The sequence below is a fragment of the Camelus dromedarius genome, chromosome 4 (genome assembly GCF_036321535.1).
Source record: "Camelus dromedarius isolate mCamDro1 chromosome 4, mCamDro1.pat, whole genome shotgun sequence".
NCBI lineage: Eukaryota > Metazoa > Chordata > Mammalia > Artiodactyla > Camelidae > Camelus > Camelus dromedarius.
In genome coordinates, this window is record NC_087439.1 from 19,555,037 (window position 1) to 19,579,581 (window position 24,545).

General features: G+C 38.0%; 1 protein-coding gene across 1 annotated transcript in view; it reads left to right on the plus strand.

Annotated features, from left to right (window-relative positions):
- Window positions 1-24,545, plus strand: part of THSD7B (thrombospondin type 1 domain containing 7B) — a 764,170-nt gene that overhangs the window by 286,141 nt on the left and 453,484 nt on the right. Inside the window, exon 5 of the mRNA XM_064484730.1 lies at window positions 567-736. Within this exon, the coding sequence (XP_064340800.1) occupies window positions 567-736 (170 nt within the window). The remainder of the gene's footprint in view (window positions 1-566; window positions 737-24,545) is intronic.

A 24,545-nucleotide genomic window follows, 5' to 3' on the forward strand; every position in this document is an offset into this window, starting at 1 on the left:
ATTGTGAACTCACTTTTAATATGTATACCTTTATCCCAGTGGGGCCAAACAGATAGGCATTCTTTCCTATATCAAGAAGATTGGACAGTTGGAGGTAATCTCTGTCCACTTAAAATAATATATTCACACATTCATACAGTGTCCTACTAATTAGGAAAGAAAGACCAACTTTCACACAAAGTCATTTAGAGGTTCGTGAAATGAAACCCCATGACAAGTTCGCCTGTTACGAATAGGCTCATTTAGTTTCCATCTCTTTCCTCTAATTTTTTTTTAATTTTTTATTCTCTTAGAGCTGTAAGGCTGAGACGTATCTACCATTTATCCATATTTCCTTCCTTCATTCCTCTTGTCCTGTACTATTAGCATGATAGGCTGCTGTGATTTTTCTCCAGGAAATAAAAGGGGTTTAGTATTCAAAGCTGGTAAACTTCTTTATCAGTAGGCAGAATTTGGTCCTAGAGAGATTATTATGCACATTTGATGTCATGACTTAAGTCTCCTTTGGAATTTTATATTTTCCTTACTTCTTCTTCTTCTTCTTTTAAATAAATCAAACCGAACAGGTATTCCTGGAGGACCTCTGAATGGAAAGAATGCCAAGTCTCTCTCCTCCTCGAGCAGCAGGACCCCCACTGGCATGTGACGGGACCCGTTTGTGGAGGTGGGATCCAGACCCGGGAGGTGTATTGTGCCCAGAGCACACCAGCATCCACGGCACAGAGGCCCAAGGAAGGTAGGCAGTCAGTTCCGGGGGCAGATTCTGCTCTTGATTGGAAAGGAAATTGACTCCAACACCATCTCCTCATATTCTTCTTGATATAGTGGACCCTCAGCTTTCACAATTTAATATTATATCGGCTATTTGCAAACCATTCTTAGTTCTGCTACTTGCAGTAATTTGGAATAGTTAAAAATACGAGTAATAATACCATCAACCTCAAAGGATCGTTATGAAAATTAAATGAGAAAATATACCTAAAATCTGTAGCAGAGATGAATGCTACATGCTAAGGGGCTGGCATGCTGGAGTGAGTCAGTTGGCAATGAATTAGTAGCATTTTTTTTTCTGTAAGAGTTTTTTGTGTGAATTTGTTAATGTGGAGATTTATACAGATATATCACTTCCAGATGTCAAGGATCCATTGTTTTATTGCCAGGGCTTAAATATTATGAAAAGAAGGAGGAGGAGGAAGAGGTGGAGGGGAAAAAAAAAAAAAAAACTTCCATTGTAGATTTGCTATTAGGCATGCACAATTCATTTGTTTCAGAGTTTGGGGTAGTGATAACATGAAGACTGAAAAACTGGCCCAGATTTATTTAAGTCAATTGATTGAAAAGCCGAGAGTGTGCAATAGTGCTTCCACCCTAGAAAAATGTATGGCCTGTTCCAGGCACGTTGGAGAGCCCAGCAGTGCCCGCTGTAGAAGTGGTCGAGGTGGGAGTGCTTTCCTTGAGTGTGCGCGTACATTCTCTATACTGTAGGGCTTGGTTAAGAAGACAAGGTGTAAGCTCTCTTGTCATGAAAATACATCCACTTTATCCTGTAAAGCGTTTCATATCAGTGCCTTTTTCTGTGATGTGGCCTCTCATTGTTCCACACGCCACGACCATAGCCTTGGATGATTCACCACATGACTCATAAAGGGGTCATCTGTACTGATTCCTTAACATTTGCTTTAACAATTGAAGTTCAGTGTCATGTTTATAGGACTGAAGTTATTTTAAAATAATAGTTAAATTTCCTTCCTTCTCTAATGTCACTTTTGGAAAGTGACGATTTACACACTTTCTCTTCTGGGATAGAACATGACTATACTTACTTCTCTGAATTTGGAAGAACAGAATTTAGATAAAAAGCTTCAGATTATCTTTTCAGATCTTGGTGGTCTTTCTGTTCCACCTTCTCCTTCTTTTCTTTTACTGTTGTCTGCAGTACTAGGGTTTTCAGGGGTCGACGTGTATATAATTCTGTAGAATTGATATGTTATGATCTAGTTTCAGCTTCAACGTTTATCTTTTATTGACATTTTCATCTTCCTAAAGTTTCTTTAGTAAAAATAGCTTTTCTAATGGCTCACCTATTTCTGATGTTTATTCGATCTGAATCTTTCCATCTTTCTTATTAGAACATGCTGGGCAGGAAGATTGTAATTAGGAGGAAAGTGGGGGGATGGTGTTCTAGAGTTGGCAATCATATGCTACGTGTAGAGGGATGTCAAATAGAGGAGGGGTGTTAAACGCAGAATTAGCAGCCTATTAAGCCCGGGTACAATATACTTCAAGCATCTCAAGAAGAGGAGGAAATCTTAGGCCAAGGAAAACTTCCAGATTAATAGCTTGGTTCATGTGGAAACAGAATGTCCTTAGAAAACGTAAGCCTGATAACCCAGTTCTCAGGGGGCACTGAGATTTGGGGACAATATGTAAACATATGAATGTATAACACAGCCCCATACGCTTGAACAAATTTGAATACAGTAGTCAAACTATTGCTGCATTGGAAAATATAGCACAGTCACATTGAATTAAAGGCATAGTATAGCTTACTACTTATCTTTGTAATCATTAACAAAGGTTTGATTTTGCTTTTGTGTGGAAGTGAGCTAGAAAGATTATTCAGCCATTACTTCCCTTTCTTATAAATGCTTTCATTTTGTAACTGTTATCATTTATGGCTATACCTTGACAAGTCTGGCAAAATGAAAATTTCTTCTTAGTTCAAGTCAAATACGTGGGAACAATTGAATTACAATTATAAGGGGCCAATGAGAGTGTTTGCCCCATTAAAGAGGCAGAATTTAAGTATTCTAACTTTTATGCTAATGCAGTAACAAATGTCAAAACTGGTGACTTTTTTTGCATTGCAGTTTTTTTGTGAAGATCGGCTTTTTTGTTGCTTGTTTTTTTAATTATTATGTTAGATTTTGGAGGGAGAGGGGATTTCAATAGCATTGATTTTGGAAATTCTTTTCTCAGTCACAATAGACTTTCCCACGATGATTAGTTTTCCTTAGGCTCCAGGATACTCTGCTCACTCTCTGAAGTGGAGTTGCTTGATTTTTCTTCCTTACAAAATCCGCCCCCACCCCATTCTCTTTGAATTAGCTGCAGTGCATTCCAAGAACCTGATCTTAGAGGAACCCACAATCCTGGGAAAAAAATAAGATCCATTTTCATGGATCTCTCATGAAATAAAATGCAATAAAATTTCTAGATGCCAGAATGAAAAAAAGAACAAAAAACAGAAAAGAGTGCTAGTTCTCTCCCAAGGGTCTCAGTCTCTTGTTGAATGCTGAGGCTGAATTGGGACTTCATGCTGTTTTGTCACCAAATTATTCTCACTAATACCCAGTTCTCCATTTGACCTCAGTTCTTGGTGTTTGTAGGAATAGTGAAATAACATCAATGGCATATTTCCCTGGTTCTGTTGTTCATTGGTCATGTGGTGTTTTAAATGTAGCCAAAATAGTACTGTAATAATTGATACGAGGAGTGTTACTAGTAATAGTAGCCAAGCCAATAGACTGTGAATGAAGATGTAGTGGAATATTTATGATTGTGTTTACCAGTTATTGTTGTAGAGAGAATTGTGCTTCTCTTTTATAATTCAGAAGCACCAGCAAGGGTGATACTGATTTATAAACCTAAAAGCTGGGATTTGGTGAGACCATTTTCTTCTTACCCTTTTCTCAGGTGAAATTAAAACCACTCATCCTGTATTCAAGGGTCATTTCTCAGAAGCTAAAACATTGAAACAATAGGCATACCTTCAAAAATCTAATAAAGATATGGAAAATTTATTCTGTTTGTGATAAAATAGCTTAGAGATTGGCATATCAACAAATATGAAGTGAAATGTCATAGAGATATAATGTATTTGTATGGTGAAGGAAAAAAATGAACCTAAAACCTATAAACTAAATAGAAAACCTGTAAACTAAATAAAAAGTTGGGAAAAGGTATTGGTGTGGTTGCAGTTAAGTGGAATATTACCTAGATTTTTCCCCATGTTTTAGATTCATTATTTGTCATTAAATGGACACAGTTATTTCAAGAATGGACACATATAGCTTTGAATTGTTAACTGTATTAATCAACCACTTCTCGCCAGTAGGATTGAATAGTTCTTGAAAGTCCTGTGTCTTTGTCATGTTGGGCTTAAAGTTGGCCTTAAGGCAGTATATGATAAGATAATGGGACATGTCTTGGTTTAAAGTATGTTAGTTTGGTGAGTAGAAGTGGATAATAATCACAGATACACTATTTTTTTCAAAAATAATTTGTTATGTACCAGCTGTGTTTTAGGCTCTGTGCTAAACACTGGAATTATACAGGGGCCTCATCAGTTTGCAATCTTTTAATTGTGACAACAATTATACTAATAATTATGCTATAGTTTCTTAAGTACTGTATCTTAAGTAGTGTTTTGGGTCATATATATATATATATATATTTTACCTGAAAGTAATCTTCATATTGGAGTTAGTGTTTAGAGAGTTTGGAAGAGCAACAGGAAACAATGTTCTAAGTGGGGGCAAGCAGAACATATGGAAATAATGGAGATGTTTATATGCAGTGGTGGCATATGAACTGGTATTATGAGAGCACAGGATATAAAGAAGTTAAATAACACATAAAAACTAGGCTGTAAGAAGGATGTTATATAATGGTCAATGGATCAATCCAAGAAGAAGATATACCAATTATAAATGTATATGCACCCAACATAGGGCCATCTAAATACATAAACCAAACATTAACAGGCATAAAGGAAGAAACTGACATTAACAAAATAACAGTAGGGGACTTTAAAGAGTTTGGAAGAGTAACAAATAATCCACAGAGAAAATCAATAAGGAAACACAGACCTTAAATAATACATTAGACCAATGGAATAAATATATATTTATTAAAAAAATGTATATATATATATACACATATATATATGTGTGTGTGTATAAACATTCAGTCCAAAACTAGCAGCAGAAACATTCTTTTCAAATACATGGAGCATAGATCTTATGCTAGGCCACAAAACAAATCTCAGTAAATTTAAGAATCATATAAAGCATCTTTTCTGACTGCAAAGCTATGACTCTATAATCAACTACAAGAAAAAAAACTTCAAAAAACATAAGTGCATGGAGGCTAAACAATATGCTACTAAACAACCACTGAAGAAATCAAAGGGGAAATTTTAAAAATACCTGGAAACAGAACGGGGGACTATATTCAATATATTGTGGTAACCTATAATGAAAAAATATGTAAAGTAATATATGTACGACTGAAACATTATGCTGTACACCAGACATTGACACATTGTAAACTGACTATACTTCAATAAAGAAAGAAAGAAAGAAAGAAAATATCTGGAAACAAATGAAAATGAAAAAAAAAACAGTAATCTGAAATCTATGGGACACAGAAAAAGCAGTTCTAAGGGGACAGTTCATGGCAATACATGCCTACCTCAGGAAACAAGAAAAATCTCAAATAAGCAACCTAACCTTACACCAAAAAGAACTAGAAAAAGAAGATAGTCCAAAGTTAGTATAAGGAAAGAGATTATAAAAATCAGAACAGAAATAAATGAAATAGAAAGAGAAAAAAAAGAAAAGAAAAGAAACTAAGAAGTGGTTCATGAAAAGATAAACAAAATTGATAAACTTTTACCCAGATTCATCAAGAAAAAAATGGGAGATAAAATCAGAATCAATAAAGATAAAATCAGAAATGAAAAAGGAGAAATAACAGCTGACACCACAGAAATATGAAGGATCATAAATGATTACTCTGACCAACTATATGCCAATAAAATAGACAACCTAGAAAAAATGGACAAATCCTTAGAAATGTACACTCTCCTAAGACTAAACCAAGAAGAAATAGAAAATATGAACAGACCGATTATCAGTAATGAAATTGAATCGTTAATTAAAAAAAAAACTCCCTGTAAACAAAAGTCCAGGACCAGATGGGTTCACAGGTGAATTCTAAGAAACTTTAGAGAAGAGTTAACACCTATCCTTCTCAAAATAGTCCAAAAATTTGAAGAGGAATACTTCCAAACTCATTCTATGAAATCTGTATCACCCTTATACCAAAACCCGAGACACCACACACACAAAGAAAATTACAGGCTAATGTCACCGATGAACATAGATGTCCAAATTCTCAACAAAAATATTAGCAAATCAAATCCAAAAATATATTAAAAGGATCATACACCATGATCAATTGGGATTTTTCTCAGGAATGCAAGAATGATTCAATGTTGGTAAATCAATCAGTAATAAACCACATTAACAAATTGAAGAATAAAAATCATGTGATCATCTCAATAGTTGCAGAAAAATCTTTTGACAAAATTCAACATCCATTTATGATAGAAACTCACAACATGGTGGGTATAGAAGAAACATACTTCAGCATAATAAAGGCCATATAAAATAAGCACACAGCTAACATTCTCAATGGTACCAAGCTGAAAGTGTTTCATATAAGATAAGGAACAAGGCAAGGATACCCACTCTCAGCACTTTTATTCAACATAGCATTGGAAGTCCTAGCCACAGCAGTCAGACAAGAAAGAGAAATAAAAGGAATCCAGTTGGAAAGGACGAAGTAAAACTGTCACTGCTTGCACAGGACATGGTACTGTATATAGAAAATACTAAAGATGCTACCAGAAAAGTATTAAAGCTCATCAATGAATTTGGTAAAGTTGTAGGATCCTAAAGTAATATGAAGAAATCTGTTGCATTTCTATACAGTAACAGCAAACTATCAACAAAAGAAGTTAAGCAAACAGTCCCATTTACAATCACATCAAAAAGAATAAATGTGTAGGAATAAACCTAACTAAGAAGATAAAAGACCTGTACTCAAAAAACTTTAAGACATTGATGGAAAACATTGCAGACAACACAAGTTGATGGAAAGATGCACTGTGTTCATGGATTGGAAGATTAGTATTGTTAAAATGACCATACTGCCCAAGGCAATTTACAGATTCAATGCAATCCCTGTCAAGCTACCAGTGGCAGTTTTCACAGAGGTAGAACAAATAATTTAAAAATTTATATGGAAACACAAAAGACCCCAAATAATCAAACAATCCTTAAGAAAAAGGAATAAAACTGGAGGTATCATGCTCCCTGACTTCAGACTATACCACAAAGAAACAGTCATTAAAGCAGAGTGATATTGGCACAAAAACAGACACATAGATCAGTGGAACAAAATTGAGATCCCAGAAGTAAACCCACGCACTTATGTTAACTAATTAATTAATCTACAACAAAGGAGGCAAGCATATACAGGCAGGAGAAGACAGTATCTTCAATAACTGGTGCTGGGACAGCCACATGTAAAGAATGAAATTAGAACTTTTTTTTCACACCGTATACAAAAATAAACTCAAAATAGATTAAAGACCTAAATGTAAGCCTGGAAATCATAAAAGTCATGTAAGAAAACATAGAACATTCTTTGACATAAATCATAGCAATATTTTTGGGGATATGCCTCCAAAAGCAAAGGAAATAAAAGCAAAAATAAATTAATGAGATCTAAATAAACTTAAAAGCTTCTGCACAGCAAAGGAAACCATCGACAGAATGATAAGACAATCTACTGAATGGGAGAAAATATTTGCAAATGATATGACCAATAAAGGTTTAATATCTGAAATATATAAACAGCTCATACAACACAGCAACAGCATCAAAAGAACAAACAGCCTGATCAAACAATAGGCAGAAGACCTGAAAAGATGTTTTTCCAAAGAAGACATGTAGGTGGCCAACAGGCACATGAAAAGATGTTCAATATCATTAATTATCAGAGAAATGCAAATCAGAACCACGGTGAGATATCACCTTACACCTATCAGAATGACTATCATCAAAAAGACCACAAATAACAAATATTGATGAGGATTTAGAGGAAAAGAAACCTTTGTACAGTGTTGAAGGGAATGTAATTCATGCAGCCATTGTGGTAAGCAGTATGGAGGTTTCTCATAAAACTAAAAATAGAACTACCATATGATCCAGCAGTACCACTCCTGAGTATGTATCTGAAGAAAACAAAAACACTAATTTGAAAAGATACATGAACCCCAGTGTTAATAGTGCATTATTTATAATAGTTAATATATGGAAGCAACCTAAATATCCATCAAAATATGAGTGGATAAAGAAGATGTGGTGTATACATATACACAGTGGAATACTACTCAGCCATAAAAAAGAATTTACAACAATTTGGATGGATTTGGAGGCTATTATGCTCAGTGAAATAAGTCAGACAGAGAAAGACCAATACTGCATGATATCGCTTATATGTGGAATCTTAACTATAAAACAATTGGATAACAGAATAGAAGCAGATTCACAGATACAGAGGACAAACTAGTGGTTAATAGTGGGGAGAAGGAAGAGGGGAGGGGCAAGCTAGGGGTAGGGGATTAAGAAGTACAAACTACTATGTATAAAACAAATAAGCTACAAGGATGTGTTGTACAGCACAGGGAATATAGCCAATATTTCATCATAACTTTAAATGGAGTATAAACTATAAATCACATATGAATCACTATGTTCCATACCTGAAACTAATATAATATTGTAAATCAGCTATATCTTAAAAAAATCTAGGCCTTTTGTATTATTATTGAGCTAAGACTTTGTTGTTGTTGCTGTTGTTGTTGTTGTTGTTGTTGTTGTTGTTTTGGTTTGGTTTTTCTTGAGAATATGAGTTACACTTTGCAGCTTTTTTCCCCATTGTGGGCTTTTAAGCAGAGAATGAATCTCATATTTTAGCTGTATATAACAATATAGAAACATGAGTGTACTAAGAGATTTGCCATGAATGGTCATGTCCTATTTGCAAACATATTTGGTTATAAAAGAAGTTTTTGAGACATGAAATAGAGTAACATATTACAAATAGGTGAACAGATTTCTTAAGGGGCAGTTGAAGGACGTTCCACCATCATTTGAGGATTTAGAAATGTCCTTTACTTGTCTTTAGAAGTTGGTTTTAAAGTCAATAAGCTCATTTGGGTGTGAGAACAAAGTGCCAGGAAAATAATGTGCTTAGAAATTCCCTTAGTGTTGACCTTTAGAGGAGAAATGAGACTGTTTAGATGGAGTTACAGCATTTTCTCTTGTTCTAACGCTAACAGAGAAACAGAGATAACTGGATGAAATAATCTTTGCTAATTAACAGCAAGATATTGGATTGCCATTCACATGAGATCAAGAGATAGAAGACTATATTGGCTTATAACCTTTTGACCTTGGAAACATACTCAGCTATTGGGCATATATAGAATATATACGAATATAGTTCAGATATTCTCTCTAGAAGTTTGAAAGCTGAGAAAAGTTTAAAAGGAAAGGAACCTTAAATACTTAGAGGAAAGTAGAAGTGGTCACCAGGAGTCTAAGTTGAGATTGGTTTTTACTGGTTATGTTTCATTGCATTTGTATCTCAGTTTAGTGATTTTTTTTTTTAATCAAGTGTCACAAACTTATCTTAGTATGATACAGCAAATTTTTATTGAATTACTGTACTTAGTGAAAATATTGAGGTGTTCCTACTTTAAGCATTCATTAGATTATCAGGCTGTTCTTGATATTAAACATTTTTAAATTTATTTAGCTCAAGGTGTTATTCACATGACTGAAATGAAAACAGGAGAGAGCTTGCCTTGACAAATGATAGAGGCAGGATATTTGAGGAGAAAGTCTGCTGAGTAGAGATTACTTCAGGGGAAAAAAAAATTGCTTGTAGAAAAATGGTCTTTTTTTTTAAACATATGAGCCCTGCTTAATTTCATCTCCTAAAAAGGAAGACTACGTTCTTCATTGTGTAATACATATTTAATCAAAGTTAACAAAACTAAATAATTCATTACCCCGTACTGCTGAAACCAGAGCATATGGCACCATGGAGGGGCACGATCGTCAGGGACCTCTACTAGATGTGAGTTTGGATTTTTTTCTTTGGTTTTACCAGTAATAGTTCAACTTTTCCAATCTTAAAATTGCACTGAGTCCTTAACCTCTGTAACAGTCCATCACTTTTTGCCTGATTTCCAGCCACTGGCATCGTTGTCTTTGTCACCCATTAGGCTGTAAGGCCCTTTAAGGACATGCCTGAGGCCCTTTGTATTTCTGAGTGCCAGCATCCATCCTGTAAATGACAAATTGCAAATACTATGGAATTCAAAATGGAAACTCTTAAAGTGAGAGAGTGAAATATTGAGTTTTGTTAAGGTACCCCCCACCCCCCTTTTTGGGTAGTGCTGAGAAAGAAATTGTTTTACTATTGACAAAACCAAAATAATCTCCTATCTGGGTATCAGCAATCCATGCCAAGCCAGGTGGTCTAGAGGCCCTGGAATGAAATCATTTAAAATAGAAGATATGAGGATCATGAAGTGATGGAAATGGTCCAGGAAGAACGATTGAGGAAGGATGCAAACAAGAGAAAACAAAGATGGTCCCTGGGCCAGCTTGGACTGGAACAGTGGCTTTGCCCAGTGGTCTTGGCTCAATACACTAGGTAGCTGATTTTTGAGTAATTTTTAGAGTTAAATATATCCCTCTGTTGTTCTCCAGAGAAAAGAGATTATGGAAACCATAAACAATTTAATTTGAAATTAATAATGTCTATCAGTTTTTGATCTTTAATGGTCTAGGAGGGGAAGGGAGACAGTGAAACAAATAACTATAGAAATGAGGGAAGTACCTTAAGAAAAAATAGGAATTTTAGGGGAGGTTAAACCAGTGAGATGTGGTAGGGTATGTTTGTTAAAAAGAAAGCTTTTACATGGAACTTTTTAAAGCAAGGGCATTCTTTATACAGCTGTTCATAAGAAGGGGACAGAATCCCAGGTGAAGCAAATCAGGTAAAGACACAGAAGTGGAAAGTCACAGAACATATTTAGAGAAAAAGCAATAATCACGTTAGACATGAATGTGGAGTGGATGGAGGTAAGGGCCATGGATTTAGGTTAGAGAGGGAGAATTCTAGGCTGTGGTCTTTAGTCTTATAGTCATCATGAAATGGTAGAACTTGAAGTATTACCCTCTCCATCCTTGTCCAACACTCTGAGCGCCAACAGTACTGAAACATTTTCTTTAATATTTTAGACCTTTGGAGCCGGTCTCTGTGTGACCACTGACCACTATACTGAGGTTTCCTTCATCCCCCTCCCCCACGAACTTACTCCCTGGCTCTGATATGAATAACTTCTATTTCTTAGAAAGTGTTCCTTCTGGGAACCTTTTGAGATGACACAGGACCTCTGCTGCCCAGCCATTTTATCTCACTGCATTGCAATTGCACAGATCTGTGTTGTTCACTGTTAATTTCCCAGCTCTTAGCACAGTATCTGGCACATAAAAGATGTTTGGATTGAATTCAAGCTTTGCCTCTTCTCATATTCCTTTTCTGTTGGAATGCTTCTTTCTTTCTCTTGGCTGATGCTCTCCAGGCATGTGGTTGGCAGTCCACTTTCAGACTTGGATACACCACCATGTTGTGGTGAAACGAGATCTGGCTTCTGAGTAGCAGCTGAGGGGCTGGATGTTTCAACCTGGAAGATACAACCTGAACGTGTTGGAGACCTGGCTCCTTGAGGAATGAAACATCGCCAAAGGGAGATGTGATTTAGGAGGGAGCCAGCCTATTCCCAATGAACCTGTATTCTACCCCAACCTATTCTTTTAATCCTTCCAGAGAAATCCTGTTTTCCCAATACATAAACCTGCTGTGTATCTTTGTGGTTCATTGTAAATTGGTAGCCAGAGCAATAATGCATCACAAAGCATTGCTTCATATTTTCCTTTACTGCTGCTTTTATTCTCCCCTGTCACTGCTTCCTGGCAGATAAAGTATTAACACTTTAATTCTCATTGTAAGCTCTGTTTTCAGCTACAACAAAACTCTATGACTGTGTGTCAAAAGAAAGAATGAGAGACACGATTTTTCAGGATTTATTATAATAGTCTAGACGAGACGTAGCATGAGCCTGAAGTATGGCGGGGGCTGTAAACAGCTCTTTTATTTCTCCTTCATTTTCCATTGTTTTTTTTCCCCTCCCTCAACCTCATTTTCCATCCTCTTTTTTATATAGTTCTTCTTCCTCATCAGCTAATTTTTTTTCATTCCTTTCTGTTCCGCGTCCTTTTCCTCTTATTTTCATCTGGCATAAATCTTCAGAGCAAGAACATTTTCCGTACCTGTGGTCGACTTCACAGCAGTTAGCACATTGTCCGGCAGAAGGTAGTAAGAGCTCAGTAGGTATTTCTTGAACAAATGAATAGAAACCCCTACATCTCATCTTAGGGTTCAGTTTTGGGCATGTCTTTTCACATTGGGACCACTTTTCTCTTCACTGCGATTGTTCATACACACCTGCACTTCATTAATGAACAGTTAAGTTCTCCTTTTCAGAGTCCAAGATTGTATTTGGCAAAAAACATGCTGAGACGAGTGCATTTACAATCTTTAGTTGGGCGTCTCACTAAACTTCATTTTGTCAGCTGGATTAGATTTTTCTCGAACACCAAGCCAAGAGGTAATGAGGTTCCTCTTGGCAGTGCAATTTCTGAAACAAAGTTATTCCTTCCAGATCTATTTCTCCAGCCTTGCTGAATATGTGAATGCAAGTAGGACATAGAGGAAATATCTGCTTACTGTCCACTCCTTCCTCCAGGAAAATTTCACAACTTTCTCACCAACTTATTTTAGTGGTTAGCATTTTTCCTTGCTCTAGTTGGAGTTTCTTACCAGGTTCTGTCCTCAAGAGAGAAGAGCCACTTAGTGAAATGTCTATGTGTTTAAGAATGGCCATTTTCTCAATACAGGAGAGCAGACTGCATTTCCATGTCAAGGGAAAAGCTGAAAAAGCAGGTGAATAGTGATGCCACTTCTAATTCTAAGATTCTCTGTGTCTCCATGTGGAATATGTAATTGTAGTTCTTTTTATTCTTTCAGGATCTGCTTATTCCTGACTCTTGATAAAACTTATCTCAGTTGTTCCAATTCTTTCTAGGCTTAGGGCTCAGTACTGGACCCAGATACGTCTTTCTGAATAAACTACAGTATTTTATATTCAATATTTCCCATATTGGACTTTTCATTGTCCTGCCCAACTCCATATCAGATTCTTTTCCGGGGTCCCAAATTTCAGGAACTTGTCTCTCCTCCTGCCAAGTGCTCATGCTAGAAACCTGGTCAGTATCCTTGATATTTCACTGTCATTCACCTCTGCCCACGTTCAGTGTGTCACCAAATTTTGTTAACTCTGCTACCGAACCAGAACATGGGTCCACTCACCCACATGCAGTAAAGCCAGTCTACTGACACCGGGTTGTGGTGAAGGGAAGTGCAGTGTTTATTTTAAGGTGCTGGTACAAGGAGTCCAGGGCAGCTAGTGCTCAAAAAGCCTGCACTCCCCAATGGGTTCAACAAAGCATTTGTAAAGGCCGGTTGAGGGAGGGGCGTCCCAGGGTATGTGATGGACTCGTGTGCAGCTCTCTGACTGGGTGATGATGAGGTAGCAGGGTGGGGTCACAGGGATTAACATTATCCATCCTTAGGCACCAGTAGTTCTGGGGGCCATGTGCTCCTGGTCATCAAGTAGTTAATTTCTTCCATTTGGTGGGGATTTTATCATCTGTGAAACAGCTCAGAACGAGTGCATCAGATAGTGTTATCTGGGTTCTTCAGAGGTGAGCCTGGCACAGGATATGGGGGAGGGGTCTGTCCCTGGGGAAGGACCCATAGGGTCCTGCTTGGTTACAGTCCTGCCTGCCTGTCTGTCTGTCTGTCTGTTTGTTCTGTTTATGTCTGTCTAGGGCCCCTTCTAGCATTCTTTCTCCATGTAACTACTATAGTAGTTTCTTGACTTATTTCCCTTCTGTTCTTACCCCTTTGTAAATAGAGTGGGACCTGTCTAATGTGGATCAGCACATGGTCTTTGCCAACACACTTCCTCTGTCCAAATTCTCACTCTATCACTTACAAGCTGTGTTGGAGATAGTGATAATTTGTAGCGTACAAAGTGTTGTGCAGATTAAATGAATACACACACTTACCCATCTCTTAAAACAGAGCCTTATTCAAGAAGCACTGAATAACTGTGAGCTTTTCTTTTTCTTTTCCACACTCCAGCTGTAGCAGCTTTACAGGAAAGCTTCTCTGAGTATGTCATTCTTATTCAAAATGACTTTAGTGACTTCCTCTGAATTAAAACTTATTAACATCTTTCACAGAGCCATGTATGATCTGGCCCTTGCCTGCCTCTCCTGCCTCAACTGACCACACCCTCCTTTCCACTCTTTCTATCCCAGCCATACTGTGTGGCCTTGAAGAAGCTTGTTGACCTTTCTGTGCATGAGTTTCCATTTTGCGGCTCGAAGCCAGCATCGCATCACGTATGCAGCAGAAAACAGGAGACCCAGATCTTAAAACATCTTGAGTCAGAGCTGGTCCTGTTCCACAGTACCCTTAAGACACTAGTCGTTGTATCCCTGTTTCAGTGCAGGAGAGTGAGAGGAGGGGGACTAGAGATCCTTGGAAAGCATGACCCCTGACTATGCAGTCGTATTTTAGCAAGACCTGTGCACTTGGGATGAGAAGCACAGATGTTTGAGGGGCACTAGATGTCTCTGCCACAGATATTAGTTTCTGTTAATTATACTGATGTGTTAATTTCCTGTTGCTGCTGTAACACACTTAATGACTTAAAACAGCACAAATTGATTATCTTACAGTTCTGGGGGTCTGAAGTCTGAAATGGGGCTCACTGGGATAAAATCAAGGTGTGACCAGAGCTGTGTTCCTTCTGGAGACTCCAAGGGACAGTCCTTTCCTTCCTTTTCCCTGCTTTAGGAGGGTCCCCTTATTTCTTGACTCATGACTCCTTCCTCTGTCTTTAAAGCTGGCAACATAACTCCAGATGTCTTTCTATGACCCTATTCCTTCCTCACCCACTTATCAGGACCCTGGTGATGACATTGGTCCTGCCTGGTTAATCCAGGGTGATCTCCCTATCTCAGGGTCAGCTGATTAGTAACCTGAATTCTATACAAACTTTATTCCCTTTTGCCATGTAACCGAACAGATCATAGGTAGTAGGGAGTAAGATTTAGACATATTTGGGTGACCATTATTCTGCCCTACTCTTCTGAGAAATAACCCTTGGGGTTTACTAAAATTAAGCAAGAGAGTAGTCTTTATGAATACATGGATTATGTGGTACGATGTAAAGGGGAACAGAGGTCCAATTAGCTTATAATTAAGAATTCAGGCTCTGAAGTGGGGATTGCCCTCTTCAGACCATTTCCTACCTTCATGATGCTGGCAGGTCACATAGGCTGTCTAAGCGTCCAGTTTTCTCACCTGTAGAAGGGAGATAACAGTAAAGTTGTCAGGATTGAATGAAATTGTCCATATTTAAAGGAGAAAAAAAAATCATAGCACCATGCCTGACACATAGTAAACTCTCAATAAATACAAAGTGTTGTTTTTCCTATTTTAGGCACTAATGGCTTTGCTTTTTGGTGCATTCACACATTTATTGGGGGCCCTGACATAGGCTACACACTGTATCAAATATTAGAGACAGAGGGATGAACAAATCAACCTTGACTCTCAGGAGGTCAAAGCCAATTTGCAGAAAGAAACATAAAAATGAATTATGTGGGTATAATATAATGAATATTATATTCCAGGTGTGTAAAAAATATTTCTCAAATGCAAGATTAAACAACAAGCAATCCAGAAAAGGAAAGGAGTATGTCTTTTGAAGTTTCTGTTAAAATATAGATAGTTCAGCTTTGTCATCTGTAAAATGAGGAAATTGGAATGTTATCCAAGAGCAAAGTTTCTTTCAGTAATAAGGTAATGTGATCAGTTCTCTCTGGGAAGGGCATGACCCAGACACTGGCCAGACGCTTCCCTGCCTGCCCTGCATCTGGTATGATGTGCGTGGGAAGGGTCATTCCTTACACTCCGTATCAAGTAATAACATCTACTTGAGATTAGTCAACCACCAAGAACATGACACTAATCTGTGAGTTCTCTGAGTGCCTTCAGAATCAACTGCCAACAGATTTGGTACTTCCCTAGAAATTTGGGAACTGGGTATGTAAACATCCCATTCAAAGCATCCCAGTTGGCTTTAATGAAAGAAGTCCACAGATCATGACATAAGCAATCCGTTGCAACAATTTGACATAGAAGACGAGGTAGATGTGAGAATTTTGTAATAGTATAATAAATAGAACACATAGCAAAAGTTTTGACTTTTTCAAAACGTTTCCCAGGGCTGTTTAGTTACTTAATTGAAATGGCCAGTCATAAATGACTCTCCAGAATTTCCTACTATATAAGTTAGAGAGTTGAAAGACAAACAGTGCTAAAAGAATTGCGCAAAGTCATTCTAGCAAGAGCTGTTGATAAGCTCAAGTGTGAACAACTGACACACACAAGTCAAGAACAGTTCAGGGTCAGATATTATCCTGCTTGCCAGCTAACATGCCAGCCTGCAACCTTTGCATAGATACCGGTGGAAGTCATGAGACCCCTTGGTTAGAGACAAAGGGTGTTTGTTTCCCACAGTAATGTCAGTTGCTGGAATATCATCATCTGTACTGGTTTCCGGAGCCCCCCCGTTCCTATAGTGCAACTCAGCAGGGGCCACGTGATGTACTCATAGTGAGCTGTGTAACAGGAGAGAGACACAGAGCCTTAGAAACCCCAATCTTTTATAAGGGACTGAAAGCAAACGTGTACAACCTTCTCTTCCAAGGCTATTTGCTCTATAAACATACTTGAAAAAATAGTCTGGAAAAAAGCCATCAGTATCTCTGATCATGAGATGTGCAGAAATATGACAGACCCATAGAGAAATTGTCTCCCATTGACAACACACACGCACACGCATTGTTTAATATATCCCTTTCAATTAAAAATGTAACTAATTGTATATAGTGGGGGATCTGCTGGCTTTCCAATTATAATCAGGAACTAGTATCTCCACTATATGAAACTATAAAATACCGCATGTCCTCCAAAATCTTTGATGGGCTAAAAGTAAATTTATATTTCAGTATCCTATCTTGTGGTATTGTTTCATAGAAGGCAATATTTATAGTTCAAAAAAAAAAAAAAAGCACAAGCAACAGATAACTTCTATTTAGGAAATGTCCTCTCTGTTTTGAAAATTGCAGCATCTACACTCCTGGGAAATGTCTTCTATTTCCCTGAATCAAATAGGTACTGTAGAGGTATTGGGCTATGGATGTACAATTTTATCCAACAAGCTATAAGAAGAATTTATTAAGGATAGATAAATATGTAACAGACTGGCTTCTCCTGCAGACATTTTTGAGATGTGAAATTTTAATTGCTGCCACCAGAATTGTTGGTTGGGAGAGCTAATATTTTGGAAACCCCACTCCCGACAATTAATGGTTCGTATCTATAAGTTGTCACCTATTAATCTCAAGGTAACAAACTTTAAAAAAAAATTTTATTGTATAAGTTTTCAAATGTACACAAAAGTAAGATAATAGTATACTTTGATAAAATGGAAGTTTGTGGAAAGAAATACTGAACAAGGAATTAAATCAATAGAATTCTGATTCTGTACCTTTGGTGATGATACTTAACCTTGAGTTGATGGGTTACTCAGTGCTGGCTTCAGTTTATCCTTGTGTAGAGTCAGGAGAATAGGATGTATTCATTCTCATCTCATAGGTGTATTAAACCCTAGTGGGAAATATAAATGAAAAAAAAAACTTACATTCTGAAGAAAATTTGTTCATAGGTAATCACCTTTTTCTTGTTATCTGCATGATCTCCTTTCATTGAGATAGAATTGATATGCACTATAAGTGCATAATTTACCCCAAATTCCATACCTGCAATGTTCTTTTTTTCTAGTTGGGATATGCTGTCAAATTGGTCAGACTCATTTAATATTCTTTAGACCGGATGAAGCTTGGAACCACATCTATCATTTTTAAGACTGATAACTTCAGTAAAATAAATGATATAATTATTTGTTGATTTAAGAATACCTTTCTACATTTATCTATATGGGTAATGAGAAAGATTATTTGAAGCAAGATTTAAAGAAATGGGATCTTGGAACTGAGAGGAAATTTAGGCGTCATTTGAGCAGTAATTGGGTCTGAGTGCAGTGCTTGTCAAGTGTATAGCTTCCTTGCCTCCTCCCTGGAGAGTCTGCTTCAGTGGGTCTAGTGTGGGCCTAGAAATGTGTAAATTTTTAAATTAATAAAATGGGTGATCCTTATAAATGAGGGAGGTCAGGGAAGATCGATACGATTCCATATTTTTATCCTAAGTATACAAATTGAGACCTGCGGCCGTTGAACGTGCCCAATTCTCTTCGTGGGTCAGTTACAGACCTAAGGGAAGGCCCAGGCCTTAGACTAGTAACCGTTGCCACTTCTCCACCCGGTTTCCTGGCCTGAAAGTTAATGTGCTTGTACCACGTGCACCTTCTCTACTAACTTAAACTGATATTTTTCTTCACACTCACTTGTCCAATAATTTCTTTCCGGCTAAATTTGGCAACTATTCAAGTTCTGGGGTCTGAAAAGCAGCCCCAGGAATCACAGGGCTCCTCTCAGGACTTGTTCCAATGATCATAACTTTAGATGTCAGGGCTCAGTGTGAAGCTTGCAGCTTTAGCATCAAAGCTTTTAATGACTTGTGAACTCTAATTGTTTTTTTTAGCTAGGATTTTATGGATTTTTGTTTCCTGGTTATTCTTACATCTTATGTAAGCCACACTGCTTTCCTTTATAGCCTTGCAGAAAACTTACATGGTGATAATACTGTGTCAAAGTTCCTTGAAAATCTGTAAGCTGTTATAGAGACAAAGATTATTATTTTTCTACTCAGTTTCCAAATAACTTGAGCTATACTTAAAGCTTAAAAGACATGATAGCTACATACCAGGCATCAGTCTATAATCATTTTCTTTCTAAAACTGTGAAGCTCAAATTTATTAAGACTTTCTCTGGATTTCTCTTTTATCCTTCACACAGGGAAAAAACCTTATACAGTAAATTTAGACCCTGTTGTCACAAGTCAGTGTATTCTGTTGTTTTTTTAATGTCAGAAAGAAGATTTCTTAAAGGAGCTTTATTTTCTTTTTCTTCCAATCCTATTTTGAGCATTGTTTAATGCTTTTAAGCTCAGTTTTACACAGCAGTTTCCTCGTGCTGTCTATAGTTACAAGCATTTTTTACCTATGTGTTGACCATTTTTATCAGGAGTGGAGGCTCCTAACTTAGGAAATAGATCTATTTCTGAGTACCTCATCATCATTTCCAAATGCGAATATGGGTAAGCATTTTGGAGAAAATATAGGGTGTGAAAGAAATGTTTATTTATGTATGCTTGATATTTGATGTTAGAGGGCATACCAGCGTATGTCTGAGAGTTCTGAGGTTTGTCCAGAGGACTGTTGAAGCCAGGGATAGAGGGAGAACCTTCAGAACACAAGTAAGAGCCACCTTAGGATGGATTTACTTGGAGAGACAGATAAGAAGAGAGCAAGGGGCTGGGGGTGGACCTGACAGATGTGCGAGCACATAACTAATTTTGGACACGGGCAGGTGAGGTTGATTTCAAACACCTGGATGAGACAGTCACTGAAAAGTCACACATTGTATGGCTCATTCCCTCATATATTTTAAAAGTGCATGTAGCCTTACACTACTTGCTCAAAGTTCTACACTACATTATTGTTTATAATTTCCATAATTACTAGAATCCCCGCCCCTTCCCCCAAACCCAGCTCCTTTTCCTAGAGAAGTCATGCATACATTTGTTTTTGAAAATGTTTCCTTTTAATTGGAGAGTAATGGAATAGATCTTGTCTACTGGTGAGATAAGGAAACTTTCTTACTTGTGTTCGTATAACATAGTAGCGATGCATTTATGAACTGCCCAATATTGACTGTCTCTCAGCTCCAAACTAACCCTTCTATTCTCTGTGCAGGTTCAGCTGGAAGTCGATGTATAACCTTAGCAGTGTGGTTGTGACCATTCCTGTTATCTTTACTCGCGGAGATAGTGGAATCATAATGTCTATAAATTGAAAGGGGCTGGATTGATTGTCTGGTGCAAACTTTTTTCAGGCACAGTGGTTTCCATTTGAGGCATCTCTGAGTGTGGTTTCAGATTGCATGCTAGTGATAACTAATTTATTACTCCATAAAATTCCAGTTAGTACATAGACTTCTCTTCTATTGAATTCCTTCTTATTAATATCCATCCATTTCTCCGAGTTCTCTGCTGAGGAGCTACCTAAAACTGATCTATTTTGCATAAGAAAACCCTTCAGAAATTTAAAGACAGCAATACTATACTCTCTACATTTTTCCTCTATACCAGACATCCCCAGTCTTCAACGTTTTCTGCAAGGGTCATTTTTTTGTATTCTTTCACCATAAAAGATGCTTAATGAACTCTAATCATTTCATAATGAAGTATAATTTTCTTCCTGTGTGGCGACTGTCTATTTAAAATTAAGCCTTTGGATTTTGCCTGGGATTATCATCACACTGAATACCCTGTGAAATCCACTTTCTTTCCCTGTGCAAAATTGGTTTGTTTTCTCCCTCTACTTCCATGTCTAGAATTTCTTGTGTTGCAAGATTCAAAATAATTTATCTTAAAGCCGCCTACAGGGACAGAGTTCCTTGGGTGAGGATGGGGAATAGGAATTGTAATGGATCTTCCAGTGATGTGGAGTCTGAAAAAGGAGGGAGCTGGGCAAGTGGGGCCTCAATTTCTGTATCTAATAGAGGAAAAGAGGATTCCTGTCCTTGGCACGCAGACAAGGTAGGAGGCTACCTGCTGGTCTCTCAAGACTAGTGCCTCTCAGATTTTAATGAGCATGCAAATTATCTTCCGATCTTTTAAAATGCAGGCTGTGATTCAGTAGGTCTGGGATGGGATTTGGATGCTGCCTTCCTAAGCTCCCAGGAGATGCGTCTTCTTTTGCTTCATGGACCACGCTTTGAACAGCGCTGTCCGGTAGAAATCTCATACGAGTCACAGATGAATCACGTTGTAATTTTAAGTTTTCTAGTAGCCACATTAAAAACTTCAAAAGGAAGCAAAAAGTAGAAAGAAATAGGTGAAATTAATTTTAATACTCTATTTAAGCCAGTATATTTAAAACATTATTATTTCAGTGCAGAATCAGTATAACAATTCAGATATTTTAAATTCTGGTGTGGTTTTTTTTTTTTGTACTAAATGTTGAAAATCTGTATTTCATACTTACAGCACATCTATTCGATTAGCCACATTTCAAGTACTCACTAGCTGTGTGTGGCTGTGTGGCTCCTGGCTACTATATCGGATAGTGCGGCTCTGGGTCTAGAGATTTGGATCCCTCATAACCTGGAAGTGATACAAATAACTAATATTTGTTGATGCTTGTTTTGTCCATGGCACTGCTGTGAGATGTGAATGCCTATAGATGCTTTAGGTGAGTCATTCTTTTATCACCATTATCTGCATGAAGAAAGCCTGGTTTTGAGCTGACACTAACTAGCCCAGAGTCACAATGGCAGGACCAGGATTCGGGTCTAGAGTCTGACTGTGGAGCTTGTGTTCTTAAGCAGTGCTCAGGGTAGAGGGCCCTCTGGGGGAAGCAAGTCCTTAAGGAATGGGAGCAGCAGACCTGGTGTTAAGGGAGGAAGGGCCAGGCAAGGTGATTCCCTGTGAAGGGGCATTGCTGATAAACTCTGACACTGAGCAGTGAACTTCTTTTTATGCAGTGGATGTGGTTTCCCTATGGTATTCTTAAGCCTTTGGTGTTGATGAACATCTGTAACTTAGTAACAGAGTTCCCGTGTTGACAGTGCCTATGGGGATTAAAGCCGGTTGGGAAGTGGGGGGGGGTCTTGTGCCTACAGTTGCTGTGGTCAAACCAAGGCCACAGAGGTGCCTGGGTCAGCTGGTCCGGTGATCTAAAGGGAGATGGGACCTGCTGCAGGAAGCGCCTGGCCCTCTGGAGCGATCCTCAAACCCATTCCCAGGGGCCGGGCCTTCCACCACTCTGTCACGTGAGGGCTTGGATGATTTTGTTTGTGTACCAAAGGGAAATAGCCAGCCTGTGGGCCCTTCTCTCCCATCTCAACAGTGGTTGAGACATTGGTTATATAAATCCTCCCTCTGTTCTGGCCTGTAATTGACCTGGAGCAGGAGGTTAATTTTATTTTGAGAAGCTACAGGGTCTCTTTGCCTACCTTAGATTTTTTTATCCTTTCTTAACCAAGATGTTTCTACCTTTTTCACATGTAGATGAGGATTTCAGTATTAACAGCAATGAGTTTAATAGGTACATTACTGCAAGATGCTTGAAAGGGCAGGCTCTGGACTTGGAAGGCTGTGTTCAGACTCATTTCATGTTCCCCACTAGCTGTGTGAGCTCGACAAAGTCACTCATCCTCTATGCACCTGTTTCCTCTGAGCCTTAAGTAAGGCTAATTAATAACAGTACTGGGTTCACAGGGCTGTTGTAAGCATCATATAAAATAGTAAACATAAAATGCTTAGCTTAGTACTTCGCATTGAGAAAATATTCAGATGTTAACCCTTGAACAGCCATCCCTGTTCTTCCCCCACATATCTCATTGTTCTGTTTTCCCAAGCTGAGAAGTCATCCAGGCATTTTATTTATTAATTTTTTTCTTACCATAAACTTTTTAAAGTGCCCCTTCTCCTCTTTTGCTTTCTTTAGCATTTTTTTACAGGCCCAATTTATTCCAAGCTTAAGTCCTTGTAACAGTATTATAATGCCAAAGTCGCTAACATATATAGTCTTGGCTGTGTCTCCTTTCTAAATGTGTGCACGCCTTTAAAATATGTGCTCGTTGGAGAGAGCTTCCTGCGCAGCCCCACAAGCCCTTTGGAGCTTTATTCTGTCAGATCCTCTTTGGTGCTCATGTGATTTAGGGGGTCAGAATTTCTTTCGGGAAGAGCCTACACCTTAAAATGTATTCCATCTTACGAGACTTCACCCATGGTTTTTGGAACTTGCATTTCTGAATTCTGGGTGCAGGTCTAGCTCAGTTCTCCGCATCTGTCACAAACTCTAAAGGAACTGGAAGGGAAGCCTGGAGGCAGCAGAACCGTCCATGGCTGGACCTCACTTGACCCATCTCCGTCTTGGAACAAGGCTCAGTCTCTGAATGCAGTCTCCAAACAGAGCGCCAGTGAAACAATGATTTAATGAGAAATGGATGTTTTCCTGAAGATTTGAGGGAAGGAAAAAATGAAGAGACATCTTACATCAAACTATTCAATTCAGTAGCATTCCTCATTAGACCATTGGACACACTGTTCTTCCTCAGGATTAACCTCCAAAGTTTTGTTCTCCAGTGGCTTCTTCATCTTTTTATCTTTTTTAAACTTAGCTTTCTTGTTCTCCTTCTCCTTTCCTTCCCCCCTTCCTCCCCTTCCCCTCCACAATTCAGTTCTTTCCATGTTAACTATACTGTATTTAGCAAGTCAAAAGTTTGAGGGTTAGAAAAATAGTATCCATCTACTGCCACTAAACAGGACTGTAGGGGCCAGAAGCTCAGTTAATCCCACTCAGATTGCTTTCTGCCAGTGCTCTCGTCACGTCTGCACCAGCAAAGGTAACTTCTCATTTGTCAGACTTTGTCCTGGGGTAGCAGCTCCTCTCCCAACTTTCTTTACAATTTCCACTATGAACGTACAGTCAACAGAATTTTCCAGAAGTTCTGCTTTTGGTTGAATGAAATGAAGGTATTTACACCACTGAAATTCTCATTTTACCTTAACCTTACTTCTGTGACTTTTAATTAAGGTGTATTTTACAAACAGCAAAACGTTCAGATGATAAGTGTATATTTTAATGAATGCCTTTCTAGACACCAGCATTTTCATTAACTCAGCAAGTTCTGCTGCTCCTTCCCAGTCACCAGAAGCAACCGTTCATCTGTCTGTAACCTTTGGTCAGTTTATACTTTCCTAGGATTTTATATAAATGGAATCATATAAGTACACACGTTTTGTGTTATCTTTCATGTGGCATGTTTCTGAGTTTCATCCATGTTATCCCCATGTTGCAGAGTGATTACAGCACAGTTTATTTATTCATTCTCCTGTGGACTGAGATCAGGATTGGTTTGCACTGCTGTCTGCAAAGCCACCATGAACGTTCTCGTAACAAGGCCTTTTTATGAACAAATGCTTTCATTTCTCTTGGGTAAATACCTAGGAATGGAGTTGCTGGCAGTAGGGTGGATATAGTTTTGTATATTTAAAAAAAAAAACTCCAAATCTTTTTTTTTTTTTTCAAAATTTGTTTGTTTATTTGTTTACTATTTTGGACACCTGCCAGCTGTGTGTAACCATGAGGTTCTGGTTGCTTTCTAGCTTTACCAACATTTGATGTTTTCAGTCTTTCTAACTTCTGGACTATTTTGGTGGCT